The sequence below is a fragment of the Scylla paramamosain genome, chromosome 46 (genome assembly GCF_035594125.1).
Source record: "Scylla paramamosain isolate STU-SP2022 chromosome 46, ASM3559412v1, whole genome shotgun sequence".
In the NCBI taxonomy this organism is placed as follows: domain Eukaryota; kingdom Metazoa; phylum Arthropoda; class Malacostraca; order Decapoda; family Portunidae; genus Scylla; species Scylla paramamosain.
In genome coordinates, this window is record NC_087196.1 from 1484437 (window position 1) to 1503137 (window position 18701).

An 18701-nucleotide genomic window follows, 5' to 3' on the forward strand; every position below is an offset into this window, starting at 1 on the left:
ATAAAGGCAGTGGAACGGTAGTAATGGATAAACTGGACTATATAAATAAGGAAAAAAACATCTTAAATGATACGACTAAGTTAAAAGTCATATAAGAAAAAGCGTTTATGTTTATAACAAGGATGGAAGACAAACTTGCCATACGATTAAGACATCTACTAAAGTAAAAAATTATTATTAAGGAAGTTTTCAAGTCTATCTTTCAGGGTAGTTCATCACTTGGCATCTTATATGGTCTCCCAAAAACACATAAGGAGGGTATTCCCATCAGGCCTATTCTTATTACTACTTACACATTTAATTATAAATGAGCCAAATATTTTGTCACTATTTCTGAACCACAAACAATAAATGAATACACTGTTAAAAATTCTCATAATTTTGTATGAGAGATATGGGACCTGGATTTGAACAACACAGTCATGGCCACCTTCGATATCAAATCCTTCTTTACCAATATTCCTCTGGAAGAAATCATACAAATAATATGTTTGGAAACTGTAGTACTTTCCTTAATTTTACTATGAAACTGTTAAACATTATCCCTTCGTATTTAACGAAAAATTGTATATAGAAACAGATGGAGTGTAAATCGGTCTTGCCTGGGCCCATCCTTTGGGAATGCCTTCCTTTGTCACCGTGCCATCTATCCATCTATCATCCGTATCCATCTATTTGCCATCTATCAGGTTGGATAATTGTCCACTTAGTTTCAAGCATTTTTTTTTTTTTTTATAAAAGATATGTCTTACATTCTTCGCAGTTCCTAGAGTACTTTAACAAACAGCACCCTAATGTTAATTTACATGAGAATGTAAATCTAATAATTCATCTCTACCCTTCTATGATGTCTTAATCACCCGTTATGGCAATAAGCTGTCCACATTACTGTATCGTAAACCAACGTTCATGGGACTTGGTATGCAATACTTATCTTTCATTCCACAACTGTTTAAGATGAACTCAATGAAAACCCTGCTGTATAGATGCTATAGTCTGTCCTAAAATTGGCTAACTTTGATAAAAAGAAATAAAGTAAATAAATAAATAAATAAATAAATAAAGGTTCTCTAGAAGTTTTTCATGATAACGGTTTCCATATGAACGTTATTAAAGATGGAATATTTAAGTTCTTAATAAATAAGTTCTCATACTTCTCCAGATATACAAGAGGTAACAAATAAATATTATGTTAAGTTACCCTATTATGGGTAAATAGCAACTCTCTTCCTTCACGCAAAACTACAATCACAAAACACACACACCCTACACTAAAAATTGAAAATTATCATGGCGACTTCTACACCACCCTCGGAGTCCCCATCTGAGGAGGGGACCACAAATGTCCCCAAGACACTAAGCGACTTGACAATCCCTTCAATTTTTTTTCTTCATTAACTTCTGCAACATTTGCTGTCTTAGATATAATTTTCAATCTGTAGAAAGCCATCTCTCCTCTGCTAAACCTCGTCTTCTTTTCCTCGCTGAAACACAGGTGTCTGAGGAAACTGACAGTAGCCACTTTCCTATTCCCTCCTACTTTCTCTATCCTCATTTTCAATCCAAAGTTGGATGTTACGTTTATGTGCACAACCACTTTACCTGCTCTCGTGCCCACGCCCTTGAATTTTCCAAGTTCTCCAACGCCTGGCTACGACTCCAGAGTCACTCTCAAACTAAATTTATCTGTGCTATATATCTCTCACCTAACTCCTCTGAATATAAGAAATTCTTTGACTACTTAACTTTTAAAGTGGAGCACATTCTGACTCTCTTCCATTTTATGGCAATCTCCATTCATGGAAATTTCAATGTTCACCACTAGCTCTGGCTTTCTTCTTCCTTTACTGACCATCCTGGTGAACTAGCCTTGAATTTTGCTATCCTGCACGACCTAAAGCACTTGGTGCAACACCCCACTCGTATTCATGACCGTCTTGGAGATACGCCCAACATTCTTGACCTTTTCCTAACATTTAATCCTGCTTATGTTGTTACCCTCTCTCCTCCGTTGGGATCCTCCGATCACAATCTCATATCTGTATCTTGTCCTATCGTTGCAATCCCTCCTCAGGATTTCCCTAAGTGGAGGTGCCTCTGACTTTTTGCCTCTGCTAGTTGGGGTGACCTGAGGAGATATTTTACTGATTTTCCTTAGAATGACTACTGCTTCTGTGACAGAGACTCATCTTTGTGTGCCGAACGCATAACAAATGTGATAGCGTCTGGCATGGGGGCGTACATTTCCCACTCTTTTTCTCAACCTAAACCTTCTAAACTTTGGTTTAACACAGCTTGTTCTCGTGCTATACATGATAGACAGGTGGCCCACAAAGGGTACTTAAGCTTTCCATCATCAGAATATCATGCACTTTATATTTCTGACCGGAACCATGCCATGTCTGTTCTCCAACTCACCAAAAACTCCTTCATTAACAGAAAGTGTCAAAATCTTTCAAGATCTAACTCCCCTCGTGACTTCTTGCATCTAGCCAAAAATATCTCCAATAACTTTGCTTCTTCTTCTTTCCCTCCTTTATTTTAAACTGATCACCAGTATAGGTTCTGTCAAGGCCGTTCTACTGGTGATCTTCTGGCTTTCCTTACTGAATCTTGGTCATCCTCTTTTACATATTTTGGTGAAACTTTTGCTGTTGCGTTAGGCATATCAAAAAGCTTCTAATAGAGTCGGGCACAAAGCTTTGTTATCCAATCTACCCTCCTACTGTTTTTATCCTTCTCTCTGTAACTTCCTTTCAAGTTTCCTTTCTGAACGTTCTATTACTGCTCTGGTAGACGGTCACTGTTCTTCTGGTAAATCCGTTAACAGTGGTGTTCCTCAGGGTACTGTCCTGTCATCGACTCTCTTCCTTTTATTCATCAATAATCTTCTAAACTAAACTTCTTATCCTGTTCTACGCTGATACCAGCCTGCACTTTTCCCCGTCTTTTCACAGACGTCCAACCCTTCAGGAAGTAAGCAGTTCAGGGAGAGAAACCATAGAACGCCTGACTTCTGATCTATCTAAAATTTTTTATTCGGGTGGAGCAAACTTGGTATTGTTCAATGCCTCAAAAACTCAATTCCTCCAACTATCAACTCGACACAACCTTCCAGACAACTACCCAATCTTCTTCAATAACACTCAAATGTGCGCCTATTCTGCACTTAACATCCTCGGTCTGTCCTTTTCTTATAATTTAAAATGGAAACTTCACATCTCATCTTAGCTAAAACAGTTTCTATGAAGTTAGGCGTTCTGAAATGTCTCTGCCAGCTTTTTTCACCACCCCCAGGTCTGTACAAGAGCTTTATCCGTCCATGTATGGAGTATGCTTCACATGTCATGCTTCACCGCTCTTGTAGACAGGGTGGTATCAAAAGCTTTTCGCCTCATGAACTCCTCTCCTATAAATGACTGTCTTCAGCCTCTCTCTCATCTCTCTCATATATATATATATATATATATATATATATATATATATATATATATATATATATATATATATATATATATATATATATATATATATATATATATATATATATATATATATATATATATATATATATATATATATATATATATATATATATATATATATATATATATATATATATATATATATATATATATATATATATATATATATATATATATATATATATATATATATATATATATATATATATATATATATATATATATATATATATATATATATATATATATATATATATATATATATATATATATATATATATATATATATATATATATATATATATATATATATATATATATATATATATATATATATATATATATATATATATATATATATATATATATATATATATATATATATATATATATATATATATATATATATATATATATATATATATATATATATATATATATATATATATATATATATATATATATATATATATATATATATATATATATATATACAGAAAAAGCAAGAGAAAAACGTTGTTACTGGTCTCGCTTTAAAGAGAACATTTTTGCTCCTTAATTAAGCACACCCTTTATAACGGAAGGGACTTCCATGGAAATCCCTTCCCGTGGAATTGAAGTGTACTTTTAAACCGTGTAATGTTATGTAATAACACTAAGTCTTCCCTCCTCAAAAAAAAGAAATAAATAAAATGAATTTGCAATTTTACGGGAATAAAAAAAAAAAAAAAAGAAGGTACTCACTTAAAAAATAAAGGTTCATTTTAAGAGACACTCTTCACCTTCGTTAACTTTACCTAGTTATCTCGCCATTACACTCACTTTATTGTTTAATTTTGTCTACGAATTGTTTTAGAAGTATGCCTTATTATAATATGATTTCAAAATTTGGGGAAGATCCAGACCAAGCATTAGTAAAGTAATGAATGATAGTGGGGCATGTTAAAGGGCAGAAAGCTATTAACATTTGTTCGGGTCGTGTTTGAGAAATGAGATGCAGGAGCATGGCAAAGGAAGATAAAGACACAGGGAGGAGTGTCACCATTCCATTTTGTTCGTAAGTTCGTTCTTTATATCATTCAACTGTATGCAGACACGTTAGTTAAAACAATCCTTAATCACAAAGCTCCAAGTGGTTTCGTAAGCAAATCACGATCGATTTGTGGTTTCAGAGTATTAGAAGAATTAACTCCAAATATAACATCTCTTATGCAGAATGATATAGTGTAAACATTATTATTGTGCCTGCTAGAATTTGCATGTGTACCTACTTTCATCCTGCACGTGAATAGGATTTTTCTTACTTTCTTACCTGTGGCAAGGACTACGAAAAAGAGAGCTCCCAGTGGTGCTAGAGGTACCATGACGACCCAGAGACTTGCACTCGTATGGCGCGTGCTTCTTTTTGCCACTATAGCGTCAGGTTGGCTAATCTTACAGGTGTGTGAATAAAATTGATGATAGGTACCTGAGGTGTATTAATATTCACAGGTTCTTTAGAAGGCTGACAGCGGTTTATACAGGTGTGCGGACGTGCCGTAATCCCCGCTCATTCACCTGTGGCACTAAGGTACGTTCAATTCCTTTCAAAACACTTTTTTTTTTCCACAGAAAATCATATCATAAAAAACTAAACCATCTGTCTAAAAAGGCCTCTGCATGCATTTCTCTCTCTCTCTCTCTCTCTCTCTCTCTCTCTCTCTCTCTCTCTCTCTCTCTCTCTCTCTCTCTCTCTCTCTCTCTGTGTGTGTGTGTGTGTGTGTGTGTATATATATATATATATATATATATATATATATATATATATATATATATATATATATATATATATATATATATATATATATATATATATATATATATAATATTGAAGATATTGAGAATACAGCCTGGAGAGAAGAAACCATACCACAAGAATGGGGTAAGACCATCATACTACCCATCTATAAAAGGAAAAGGCGACTCGGGACGCTTTGGCAATTATTGAGGCATTTCTCTCATTAACCACATAGCTAAACTTTATGAAAGAATTCTTGAAAAGCGAACTAGAACAGTGATAGAGCCAACGCTAGGAGAAGAACAGCATGGGTATAGGAAGGATAGAAGTACATCAGACCCTATTTTTATTTTGAGAATGGTCATGGAAAAATGCTGGGAGTTCAACAAAAAATTATATTGTGCATTTATAGACCTGACAAAAGCATTTGATTCTGTTCCAAGAAATAAACTTTGGAAATGTTTAGTGGAGGAATATGGAATGACGAAAAAAACTGCAGAAAGTCATAGAAAGTACATATAAGCCGTGTTCGCGTTTTGTTAAGACTGGTTATGAGAAAGATGAGTAGTTTGATGTAACAACAGGAGTAAAACAAGGAAGTGTGCTATTTCCATTACTATTCATAGCATATATGGATTGCATCATTAAAAAAGGTACAAAGAGAGAATTGGAGTTCATGGAGATGGAGATCTATTAGTGTATGCGGATGACATAACCTGCTGGAATAATAACAGGCTGCAATTTGAGAGATCTCTAAATTGTTGGAAAAGGTGTTTTGACGAGGCGGGGTTGAGCATCAATGTACAAAAGGCTGAAATACTAACTGTAACAAAGGAAAATGAAAATATTGTAGAAATAGAAATTGAAAATGAATATGTGAAAGAAGCTGAGTATGTTAAATATCTGGGAAGTGTGTTTGCTAAAGATGGATATAAGAACAAAGAAGAGATAACTGAAAGAATATCAAAGTACAGTAGGGATGTATATGCCCTATCCTAAAGGATAAACATATTCCTACAGAGGCAAAGAAAACTATATTTGAATCAGTCCTGGTACCAATTTTAATAATGTCTCAGAAAGTTGGACATTAACCACAAGGGACTGGAACAGAATTCAATCGGTAGAAATGAGAACCATAAGAGCAATAGTAAATAAAACAAGAAGAGATCGAATTAGAAATCTTTATATAAGAGAAATGATTGGAGTTACTAACGTCAGTTAGAAGCAAAATGGAAAAGGCACAGCTAAGATGGCTTGGACATGTGTAGAAAATGTATAAAAGAAAGAATTACAAAGAAAAGATGGAACTGGAGGCCAGAAGGTACAAGATTTAGAGGGAGACTGAAGAAGAGATGGAAGGACGGAGTGGAAGAAATCCTGGAGGCGAATGGACTGGTGACGTTGAAGGAATTGAGGGAGGAAGTAAGCATTGAGAATACTAACTGAAGAAGAGTGCTGGCCCGCCTGACAGGCTGAAAGCCTACCTGGGAGCAGAAGTAAGAAGTAAGAAGTAATATATATATATATATATATATATATATATATATATATATATATATATATATATATATATATATATATATATATATATATATATATATATATATATATATATATATATATATATATATATATATATATATATATATATATATATATATATATATATATATATATATATATATATATATATATATATATATATATATATATATATATATATATTTTTTTTTTTTTTTTTTTTTTTTTTTTTATGTAAGGACACTGGCCAAGGGCAACAAAAATCAATAAAAAAAATGCCCACTGAAATGCCAGTCCCGTAAAAGGGTCTAGAGAGTGGTCAAAAATTGGTGTATAAGTGTCTTGAAACCTCCCTCTTGAAGGAATTCAAGTCATAGGAAGGTGGAAATACAGAAGCAGGAAGAGAGTTCCAGAGTTTACCAGAGAAAGGGATGAATGATTGAGAATACTGGTTAACTCTTGCATTAGAGAGGTGGACAGAATAGGGGTGAGAGAAAGAAGAAAGTCTTGTGCAGCGAGGCCGCGAAAGGAGGGGAGGCATGCAGTTAGCAAGATCAGAAGAGCAGTTAGCATGAAAATAGCGGTAGAAGACAGCTAGATATGCAACATTGCGGCGGTGAGAGAGAGGCTGAAGACAGTCAGTTAGAGGAGAGGAGTTGATGAGACGAAAAGCTTTTGATTCCACCCTGTCTAGAAGAGCAGTATGAGTGGAACCCCCCCAGACATGTGAAGCATACTCCATACATGGACGAATAAGGCCCTTGTACAGAGTTAGCAGCTGGGGGGGTGAGAAAAACTGGCGGAGACGTCTCAGAACACCTAACTTCATAGAAGCTGTTTTAGCTAGAGATGAGATGTGAAGTTTCCAGTTCAGATTATAAGTAAAGGACAGACCGAGGATGTTCAGTGTAGAAGAGGGGGACAGTTGAGTGTCATTGAAGAAGAGGGGATAGTTGTCTGGAAGGTTGTGTCGAGTTGATAGATGGAGGAATTGAGTTTTTGAGGCATTGAACAATACCAAGTTTGCTCTGCCCCAATCAGAAATTTTAGAAAGATCAGAAGTCAGGCGTTCTATGGCCTCCCTGCATGATATGTTTACCTCCTGAAGGGTTGGACGTCTATGAAAAGACGTGGAAAAGTGCAGGATGGTATCATCAGCGTAGGAGTGGATAGGACAAGAAGTTTGCTTTAGAAGATCATTAATGAATAATAAGAAGAGAGTAGGTGACAGGACAGGACCCTGAGGAACACCACTGTTAATAGATTTAGGAGAAGAACAGTGACCGTCTACCACAGCAGTAATAGAACGGTCAGAAAGGAAACTTGAGATGAAGTTACAGAGAGAAGGATAGAAACCGTAGGAGGGTAGTTTGGAAATCAAAGCTTTGTGCCAGACTCTATCAAAAGCTTTTGATATGTCCAAGGCAACAGCAAAAGTTTCACCAAAGTCTCTAAAAGAGGATGACCAAGACTCAGTAAGGAAAGCCAGAAGATCACCAGTAGAGCGGCCTTGACGGAACCCATACTGGCGATCAGATAGAAGGTTGTGAAGTGATAGATGTTTAAGAATCTTCCTGTTGAGGATAGACTGAAAAACTTTAGATAGGCAGGAAATTAAAGCAATAGGACGGTAGTTTGAGGGATTAGAACGGTCACCCTTTTTAGGAACAGGTTGAATGTAGGCAAACTTCCAGCAAGAAGGAAAGGTAGATGTTGACAGACAGAGCTGAAAGAGTTTGACTAGGCAAGGTGCAAGCACGGAGGCACAGTTTCGGAGAACAATAGGAGGGACCCCATCAGGTCCATAAGCCTTCCGAGGGTTTAGGCCAGCGAGGGCATGGAAAACATCATTGCGAAGAATTTTAATACGTGGCATGAAGTAGTCAGAGGGTGGAGGAGAGGGAGGAACAAGCCCAGAATCGTCCAAGGTAGAGTTTTTAGCAAAGGTTTGAGCAAAGAGTTCGGCTTTAGAAATAGATGTGATAGCAGTGGTGCCATCTGGTTGAAGTAGAGGAGGGAAAGAAGAAGCAAAGTTATTGGAGATATTTTTGGCTAGATGCCAGAAATCACGAGGGGAGTTAGATCTTAAAAGGTTTTGACATTTTTTGTTAATGAAGGAGTTTTTGGCTAGTTGGAGAACAGACTTGGCATGGTTCCGGGCAGAAATATAAAGTGCATGAGATTCTGGTGATGGAAGGCTTAAGTACATATATATATATATATATATATATATATATATATATATATATATATATATATATATATATATATATATATATATATATATATATATATATATATATATATATATATATATATATATATATATATATATATATATATATATATATATATATATATATATATATATATATATATATATATATATATATATATATATATATATATATATATATATATATATATATATATATATATATATATATATATATATATATATATATATATATATATATATATATAAACAAATCTACATATATACAGGATACTAAAACTCGATGATTAAACCATAGAGTGATAACGAAGTTTCAGTCTGTAAGAAGCTGTGTGTGCGTGGTTAAGCTTGAGTTGTTTTGAGGATCAACTGAATCAGAATGAAGTGTTACCTGATATGCACACCCATCATCAAACCCTTTGTTCACGCTTCAAATGATCGACATGGATAATGGGCCAGGACAGAAAATAAGAGATGGCAGAATACGAACAGCACACAATAATAATGAGTCCTATAGCTACTAAATCACACTCACAAAGATAAAAAGCCAGTAGCATAAAAAAAAAAAAAAGGCAAAGGAGTCTGCTCGACTCAAACGACGAAATAACAATACGCAAAACTCCACCATCCTGCGTGGCCAGAGGACTGACTCGCCACAACTGGTTATAAAAACGTACACACAAGGCTCCTGAGTGAGCAAATATCTGCAAGAATGAGAGGGAAGAGAGCTGTGTAAACAAGCACTTGATTAGCCCTTAAATATACATTAACCGTAAAATATATCAAGGGTATCCTAACTCTTTATCTACTTGATTTATAACCTCACACCGCTCTCACAGCCACCATATCTGACCTCCATGAAATACTAAAGCCAACTAAGCTGCTTCGTTTCGTCAGTGTCATTGAGTTGGGTTGAGTTGAAGGTCGGGAGTGTTGTCTTTGGAATCGCACTCCGTGACACATGCCTTCTCACTGTCCGGGTCTCCTGTTTTCTCCTTTCTCTTTTCTTTACTTTTTAATCATCCAAAATGTATTCACTGTTCTCTTAATTTTCTCACTATATTAATCTTCAAACAGGTTATCATTGCATGACAGACTCTATAAGAGCATTTTCACACATTGTCTCTCGTTCTATCATGCTTTTAGGCTTAAAAATCTGGATCAGCAAATGCTCATTTCTCAGAATAGAAAGTCAAATTCCTTGGCCACAAAGTCGACAGAGATGGTATTCACACTTTAAATGACAAGGTAAACATGAAAAATTTTCCTATTTCTACTAATGTCGATCAGATCAAGGAATTCACCGGTTTTCCTGGATTTTATCGCCAGTTCATCAAAAATCTCAGTCTTATAGCTCAGCCTCTCACTCATTTCCTGGAGAAAAATGATGCACTCATTTGGTCTGAAAAGGAACAAAATGCCTTTGATCATCTCAAAACTGCCTTGTGTCAAGCACCAGTCCTTGCTTTTCCTAATTTTGAGAAAATTTCATCTTATACACTGGCGCTTCAGGTTTTGGAATCGGTGCTGTTCTCATACAAAAGGATTCACTTGGTAAACATCGCGTATTAGCACATGCTAGCAGATCGCCTCACTGCATCGCAAACTGAAATGTTGCTTGAACTACATCGTAGAGAAACAGATTCTTTCATCGAAGACGGTGACATTGTCTTCACCAGAGTTCACGATCGCAATTCTAGATTAGATCCATTGTTCTCTGGGCCACATCGTGTAATTGAATTTCTCCATGACCACAAAGTAAAAATTCTAGATCTCAAAACAAATGATCGTCCATGTCGATCATTTGAAGCGTGAACAAAGGGTTTGATGATGGGTGTGCATATCAGGTAACACTTCATTCTGATTCAGTTGATCCTCAAAACAACTCAAGCTTAACCACGCACACACAGCTTCTTACAGACTGAAACTTCGTTATCACTCTATGGTTTAATCATCGAGTTTTAGTATCCTGTATATATGTAGATTTGTTTATATATATATATATATATATATATATATATATATATATATATATATATATATATATATATATATATATATATATATATATATATATATATATATATATATATATGTATATATATATATATATATATATATATATATATATATATATATATATATATATATATATATATATATATATATATATATATATATATATCCATTCCACATGCGGTGTGTTAATATATTCATCCCACGTGTGCCCATGGCCAGCTAGTCTGTTCTAATTTTAACCTCTCTCCTCCTTCTTCCCTCTCAAGGGAACTCACATCTTCCTTCCAATCTTTAGGGAAAACACCTGCCTTCACTCTGAGTCCTTCTTTCTGGTCATTGGCAATCAGATGTATATTATTGATAGAGGAAGAAGGTAAATCATCTAAGATTACAACTTTCTCAGTGTAAGGTAAGACTTTTCCTAGTAGCACACTTGCTTTGGGCTTGACAGCCATGACATGTCTTGTCTCCAGCCTATCACGGATGATCACATATCTGTACTTGATCTCCCAGAATTTGAACTAGAATTACTTGCTCTCCGAAATTCCTTCAGGAATGTTGTCTCGCTCCCTGGTGAACCTTTGGGCCACACAGGCATCGTCACACACGCTATCCATCTTACTCATGGGTCCAAATCATCTTACAGCCCCAGCTACAGGGTGCCAAACAGCCGTCGTGTTCTGCTTGATGACGCTGTCCGAGGTATGTTATTTCAGGATGTTGTGGAACCTGCCTGTTCACCTCGTAATGTTCCCTTGTTACTCGTTCCGAAGAAACAAGGTGATTGACGTGTCGTTGTCGACTTCAGGAAACAAAACGCATTTACCATTCCTGACCGTTATCCAGTGCCGATATTAGGTGATCTTCAGTCTCTCGGTGACTCAAATGAGGTATTTTCCACCTTAGATTTACACTCAGGACTCTTCCAAATAGAACTCGAGGAAAGTTCGCGACCATGCACTGCTTTCACTACCTCCTCTGGCTAATTAATGTTCCAACGCATAGCTCAGGGTCTACGTAACTCACCTTTAAGGTTTCAGAGATTCATGAATTCTGCTCTCTCAGGTCTCATCGGTAAAAGTGTGTTCTACTTCCTTGATGACGTTATCATCACATCAAAGTCTCTACAGGACAATTTTCATACACTGTCTGTAGTTCTGCCATGCTTTCAATCTGCTGATTTAAATATCAAATTCAGCAAATGTTCGTTTCTCCGAGAGCAAGTCAAATTCCTTGGCCATAAAGTCGACAGAGATGGTATTCACACTTTAAATGATAATGCTGTGAAAAATTTCTCTGTTCTTGCTAATATCGATCAGTTCAGGCAATTCATCGGTCTTGCTGGATTTTATCGCCAGTATATCAAAAATTTAAACCTTATCGCTCATTCTCTCACTCATTTGCTCAAGAAAAATGTTGCATTCCTCTGGTCTGAAAAGAAGAAAATGCCTTAGATCATTTTAAAACTGCCTTGTGTCAAGCACCAGTCCTTGCTTTTTTTTTCAAATTTCGAGAAAGATTCCATCTTATACACTGACGCTTCTGGCTTTCGAATCGGTGCTGTTCTCTTGCCAAGGGCCAAGGGCAACAAAAATCTAATAAAAAAAATGCCCACTGAAATGCCAGTCCCATAAAAGGGTCAAAGCAGTGGTCAAAAATTGGTGGATAAGTGTCTTGAAACCTCCCTCTTGAAGGAATTCAAGTCGTAGGAAGGTGGAAATACAGAAGCAGGAAGGGAGTTCCAGAGTTTACCAGAGAAATGGATGAATCATTGAGAATACTGGTTAACTCTTGCGTTAGAAAGGTGGACAGAATAGGGGTGAGGGAAAGAAGAAAGTCTTGTGCAGCGAGGCCGCGGAAGGAGGGGAGGCATGCAGTTAGCAAGATCAGAAGAGCAGTTAGCATGAAAATAGCGGTAGAAGACAGCTAGGTATGCAACATTGCGGCGGTGAGAGAGAGGCTGACGACAGTCGGTTACAGGAGAGGAGTTGATGAGACGAAAAGCTTTTGATTCCACCCTGTCTAGAAGAGCAGTATGAGTGGAACCCCCCCAGACATGTGAAGCATACTCCATACATGGACGGACAAGGCCCTTGTACAGAGTTAGCAGCTGGGGGGGTGAGAAAAACTGGCGGAGACGTCTCAGAACACCTAACTTCATAGAAGCTGTTTTAGCTAGAGATGAGATGTGAAGTTTCCAGTTCAGATTATAAGTAAAGGACAGACCGAGGATGTTCAGTGTAGAAGAGGGGGACAGTTGAGTGTCATTGAAGAAGAGGGGATAGTTGTCTAGAAGGTTGTGTCGAGTTGATAGATGGAGGAATTGAGTTTTTGAGGCATTGAACAATACCAAGTTTGCTCTGCCCCAATCAGAAATTTTAGAAAGATCAGAAGTCAGGCGTTCTGTGACTTTCCTGCGTGATATGTTTACCTCCTGAAGGGTTTGACGTCTATGAAAAGATGTGGAAAAGTGCAGGGTGGTATCATCAGCGTAGGAGTGGATAGGACAAGAAGTTTGACTAGGCAAGGTGCAAGCACGGAGGCACAGTTTCGGAGAGCAATAGGAGGGACCCCATCAGGTCCATAAGCCTTCCAAGGGTTTAGGCCAGCGAGGGCATGTAAAACATCATTCCGAAGAATATTAATAGGTGGCATGAAGTAGTCAGAGGGTGGAGGAGAGGGAGGAACAAGCCCAGAATCGTCCAAGGTAGAGTTTTTAGCAAAGGTTTGAGCAAAGAGTTCAGCTTTAGAAATAGATGTGATAGCAGTGATGCCATCTGGTTGAAATAGAGGAGGGAAAGAAGAAGAAGCAAAGTTATTGGAGATATTTTTGGCTAGATGCCAGAAATCACGAGGGGAGTTAGATCTTGAAAGGTTTTGACATTTTCTGTTAATGAAGGAGTTTTTGGCTAGTTGGAGAACAAACTTCGCATGGTTCTGGGAAGAAATATAAAGTGCATGAGATTCTGGTGATGGAAGGCTTAAGTACCTTTTGTGGGCCACCTCTCTATCATGTATAGCACGAGAACAAGCTGTGTTAAAGCAAGGTTTAGAAGGTTTAGGACGAGAAAAAGAGTGAGGAATGTATGCCTCCATGCCAGACACAATCACCTCTGTTATGCGTTCAGCACACAAAGACGGGTCTCTGACACGGAAGCATTAGTCATTCCAAGGGAAATCAGCAAAATACCTCCTCAGGTCCCCCCAACTAGCAGAGGCAAAACGCCAGAGGCACCTTCGCTTAGGGGGATCCTGAGGAGGGATTGGAGTGATAGGACAAGATAAAGATATGAGATTGTGATCAGAGAAGCCCAACGGAGAAGAAAGGGTGACAGCATAAGCAGAAGGATTAGAGGTCAGGAAAAGGTCAAGAATGTTGGGCGTATCTCCAAGACGGTCAGGAATACGAGTAGGGCGTTGCACCAATTGCTCTAGATCATGGAGGATAGCAAAGTTGTAGGCTAGTTCACCAGGATGGTCAGTGAAGGGAGAGGAAAGCCAAAGCTGGTGGTGAACATTGAAGTCTCCAAGAATGGAGATCTCTGCAAAAGGGAAGAGGGTCAGAATGTGCTTCACTTTGGACGTTAAGTAGTCAAAGAATTTCTTATAGTCAGAGGAGTTAGGAGAGAGGTATACAGCGCAGATAAATTTAGTATGAGAGTGACTCTGTAGTCGTAGCCAGATGGTGGAAAACTCGGAAGATTCAAGAGCGTGGGCACGAGAGCAGGTTAAGTCATTGCGCACATAAACGCAGCATCCAGCTTTGGTAAACATCGCGTATTAGCGTATGCTAGCAGACTTCTCAATAAGGCAGAGCAAAATTATGACACAACAAACCGTGAAAGTCTCGCCTTGATTTGGGCGTTACGTCATTTGCGTAAACTCATCTTAGGCTATATGATTCATATCCACAGTGATCATTATGCTATCACAGAGACCTTCAGAGGCAACAACTTCACAGGTCAATTTGCTCGCTGGCATCTCACGATTCAAGAATTTAATCCTATATTTGCATATATTCTTGGTAAGGCAAACTCAGTGGCAGACGCACTATCACGCAATGTTGCCGTTATCTCCACCATTACAGAGAATCCTGCCATGCCAATCATGATTGAAATAAGGAAACATCAACGCTCAGACGTCTTCTGTTCTAGTGTTGCTTATTACCTCGAATGTGGTGATGAGACAAATCTTTCTAAATTGCAAGTGAGTGCTGATACGTTTTTCATGCAAGACGGTCTCTTGTATAAATCAATTGATGTCTCTACTGACGATTCTAGTGAACGTTTATCTCAGCTCGTGGTACCTCAGTCGTTAGTGGGCATCATCTTTCACCACGTTCACGACTCACCCCACGCCGGACATCCAGGTCTGGACAGATGCCTCGCACAAGCAAAACGATCATATTTCTGGCCGATTATGAGGAAGGATATCTTTCAGCATTGTGTGTCTTCAGTGGGTTTCACACAGTCCATCACTCGTTCACGACAGTCCCTCACTTCCATACCCCATCGCTTCCGCTTCTTGGGACTCACTCTCAGTTGATTTGCTTAAACTTCCAATTACAGAGCACGGTTATCAGTATCTTCTAGTTTGTGTGGATAGTTTCACTCGTTTCACCATCCTTCTTGCTCTAAAGGACAAAACTGCAACCTCTGTTGGTCGCGCGAGCATTGACAACATAATTTGTCGTTATGACTCTCCTCGTGTTATATTATCTGACAATGGCGCTGAATTCAATAACTCTGTCTTACAGGAGATTTGTAAAGAATTTCATATCATGAAATGTAACATTATTCCTTACTCGCCCGGTTGAAACGGCAAATTAGTCAAGTGTCCTTGACGTTCTGCATTACATAACAGAAGCAAAGCACACAATGGCTTCCCCAGATAGCCTGCTCTATCAACTCAGTAATCCACTACACTATGAACGACTCTCCACATTTCGTGCTATTTGGTACCGACAAACGTCTTCCATAAGAATTTCTTCACAGCGCTCTGCGTCCTGCCTAAAAAATGGGTGACTACGTCAAATGTCGTCTCCGAGATTTTCAGTACACTCATAAGCTCATTCACGATCGCCTCACTGCATAGCAAGCTGACATGCTGCTGAAACAACATCGTAGAGTGAAAAATTCTTCCATTGAATTCGGTGATATAGTCTTCGCCAGAGTTCACGATCGCAACCTTAAATTAGATCCATTGTTCTTTGGGCCACACCATGTAATCGAATCTCTCCATGGCCACAAAGTAAAAATTTTAGATCTCAGAACCTTAGTAGAACAAATCCATGTCGATCGTTTGAAGCATGTGAACAAAGGGTTTGATGATGAGTGTGCACATCAGGTACTACTAAGTTCTGATTCAAGAGACCCCCCAAGCGACTCAAGCTTAACCACACACACAGATACACACACACACCATCATACAGACAGAAACTTTGTTCCCATTCTAAGGTTTAATCATCCAGTTTCAGTATCCTGTATATATGTGTATATTTTTCGTACCTATATGTGTTGTATATGTATTATATTATATTATCACGTCTGTATACTACTATTAGGGTTATCGTTCCATACTCTCTCTCTCTCTGATAACATAAATTATCTTTTAATTGCTCCCATCTTCCTGCTCTCTTTATTGTTATGTTCAAATTCGAGGACGCATTTTTCGTAGGAGAAGGCAACTGTATTAGTCTTAACAATTATATATATATATATATATATATATATATATATATATATATATATATATATATATATATATATATATATATATATATATATATATATATATATATATATATATATATATATATATATATATATATATATATATATATATATATATATATATATATATATATATATATATATATATATATATATATATATATATATATATATATATATATATATATATATATATATATATATATATATATATATATATATATATATATATATATATATATATATATATATATATATATATATATATATATATATATATATATATATATATATATATATATATATATATATATATATATATATATATATATATATATATATATATATATATATATATATATATATATATATTCATTTCATATATCCATTCCACATGCGGTGTGTTCACATATTCATCCCACGTGTGCCCATGGCCAACCGGTCTGTTCTATTTTTAACCCTCCTCTTCCCTCTTTACCTCTCAAGAGAATTCATACCCCCTTTCAGTCCTTACGGAAAACGCCCTGCGTTCGCATCTGAGTCTTTCACCCTGGTCATTGGCCAAAATAACGACCGGTGTCATTGGTCAATTCACCCCATATCCTGGCATCTCAATGGCTATTTCTTCACCCCAAAATCTGTATCTTGATCCATTTCTCTGATATAAATAAAGCCCGCATGTGTAGCTAGAGAGTCTGATAGAGTCCAGTTCCAGTCACAGTCTGTCAATCTTTCGAAAAAGTTCACATCAGTCTGTTCAGTCATCATCAGTTCACGAAAAGTCCAGTTTATATCAGTTCAGAGAAAGAGAGAGAGAGAGAGAGAGAGAGAGAGAGAGAGAGAGAGAGAGAGAGAGAGAGAGAGAGAGAGAGAGAGAGAGAGAGAGAGAGATCGTCACATCTGTAATCAACTGTTTCATAAATCTCATAAATCATTTCTTTTACTCGCACACATCAACAATATTAACTTATTACTCACGAACTCTACGCTACCAACAATACCAAGCTCACTACCTGTCCTCCACATTACCACCACGCCAAGCTCCTCATCTGATCCAGAAGTGGCAAACATCATCTCAACATAAGCGGCACGTATCTTATCTAAATTAAAACAGTGGTGACAAAAACTATTTAGAAAAAGTGGTGGCAAGAGGTGGCCAAGACATTTTCACTTTCTTCCACATCGAAACAAGGCTGAGCAGTCTTTCAATCCAGAACAGTGACGGTAACATAAAACCGGAACACTCAATATATATATATATATATATATATATATATATATATATATATATATATATATATATATATATATATATATATATATATATATATATATATATATATATATATATATATATATATATATATATATATATATATATATATATATATATATATATATATATATATATATATATATATATATATATATATATATATATATATATATATATATATATATATATATATATATATATTGAGTGTTCCGGATTTATGTTACCGTCACTGTTCTGGATTGAAAGACTGCTCAGCCTTGTTTCGATGTGGAAGAAAGTGAAAATGTCCTGCACAGGAGGAGGCAGTAGACACCTGCCGAAACGATTATTACTCCCAGTGATGTCTAAAGCACTGTTCAGGGGGTGCTGTGAACTTATCATTAAACCCAGCTGTGACCTCCCTTTGTGTCTCACAACACAAGGGGGCAGTCACAGCCTGCCCTCTAAAGACAACTCTCTTCCTCCACACAAAACTACAAGCACCTATTAACACACACACCCTTCACTCAAAAAATTTAAAAATCATCATGGCAACTCCTACACCAGCCTCGGAGTCCACATCTGGGGAGGGGACCATAAATGTCCCCAGGTCGGACTGCCTTTCTGTCGACGACCCTAAGTGTCTTGACACCCCCCTCAACTTTTTCTTCATTAA

The 18701-nt window shown here is 36.8% G+C and overlaps 1 protein-coding gene across 2 annotated transcripts in view; it reads right to left on the reverse strand.

Moving 5' to 3' along the window:
* LOC135094567 (uncharacterized) overlaps window positions 1-4917 on the reverse strand; it is a 62646-nt gene extending 57729 nt beyond the window's left edge. For both annotated transcript variants that reach the window (XM_063994776.1, XM_063994777.1), the window contains exon 1: window positions 4798-4917. In XM_063994776.1, the coding sequence (XP_063850846.1) occupies window positions 4798-4849 (52 nt within the window). In that variant the 5' untranslated portion in view covers window positions 4850-4917. The remainder of the gene's footprint in view (window positions 1-4797) is intronic.
* Between the last annotated feature and the right edge of the window lie 13784 nt (window positions 4918-18701).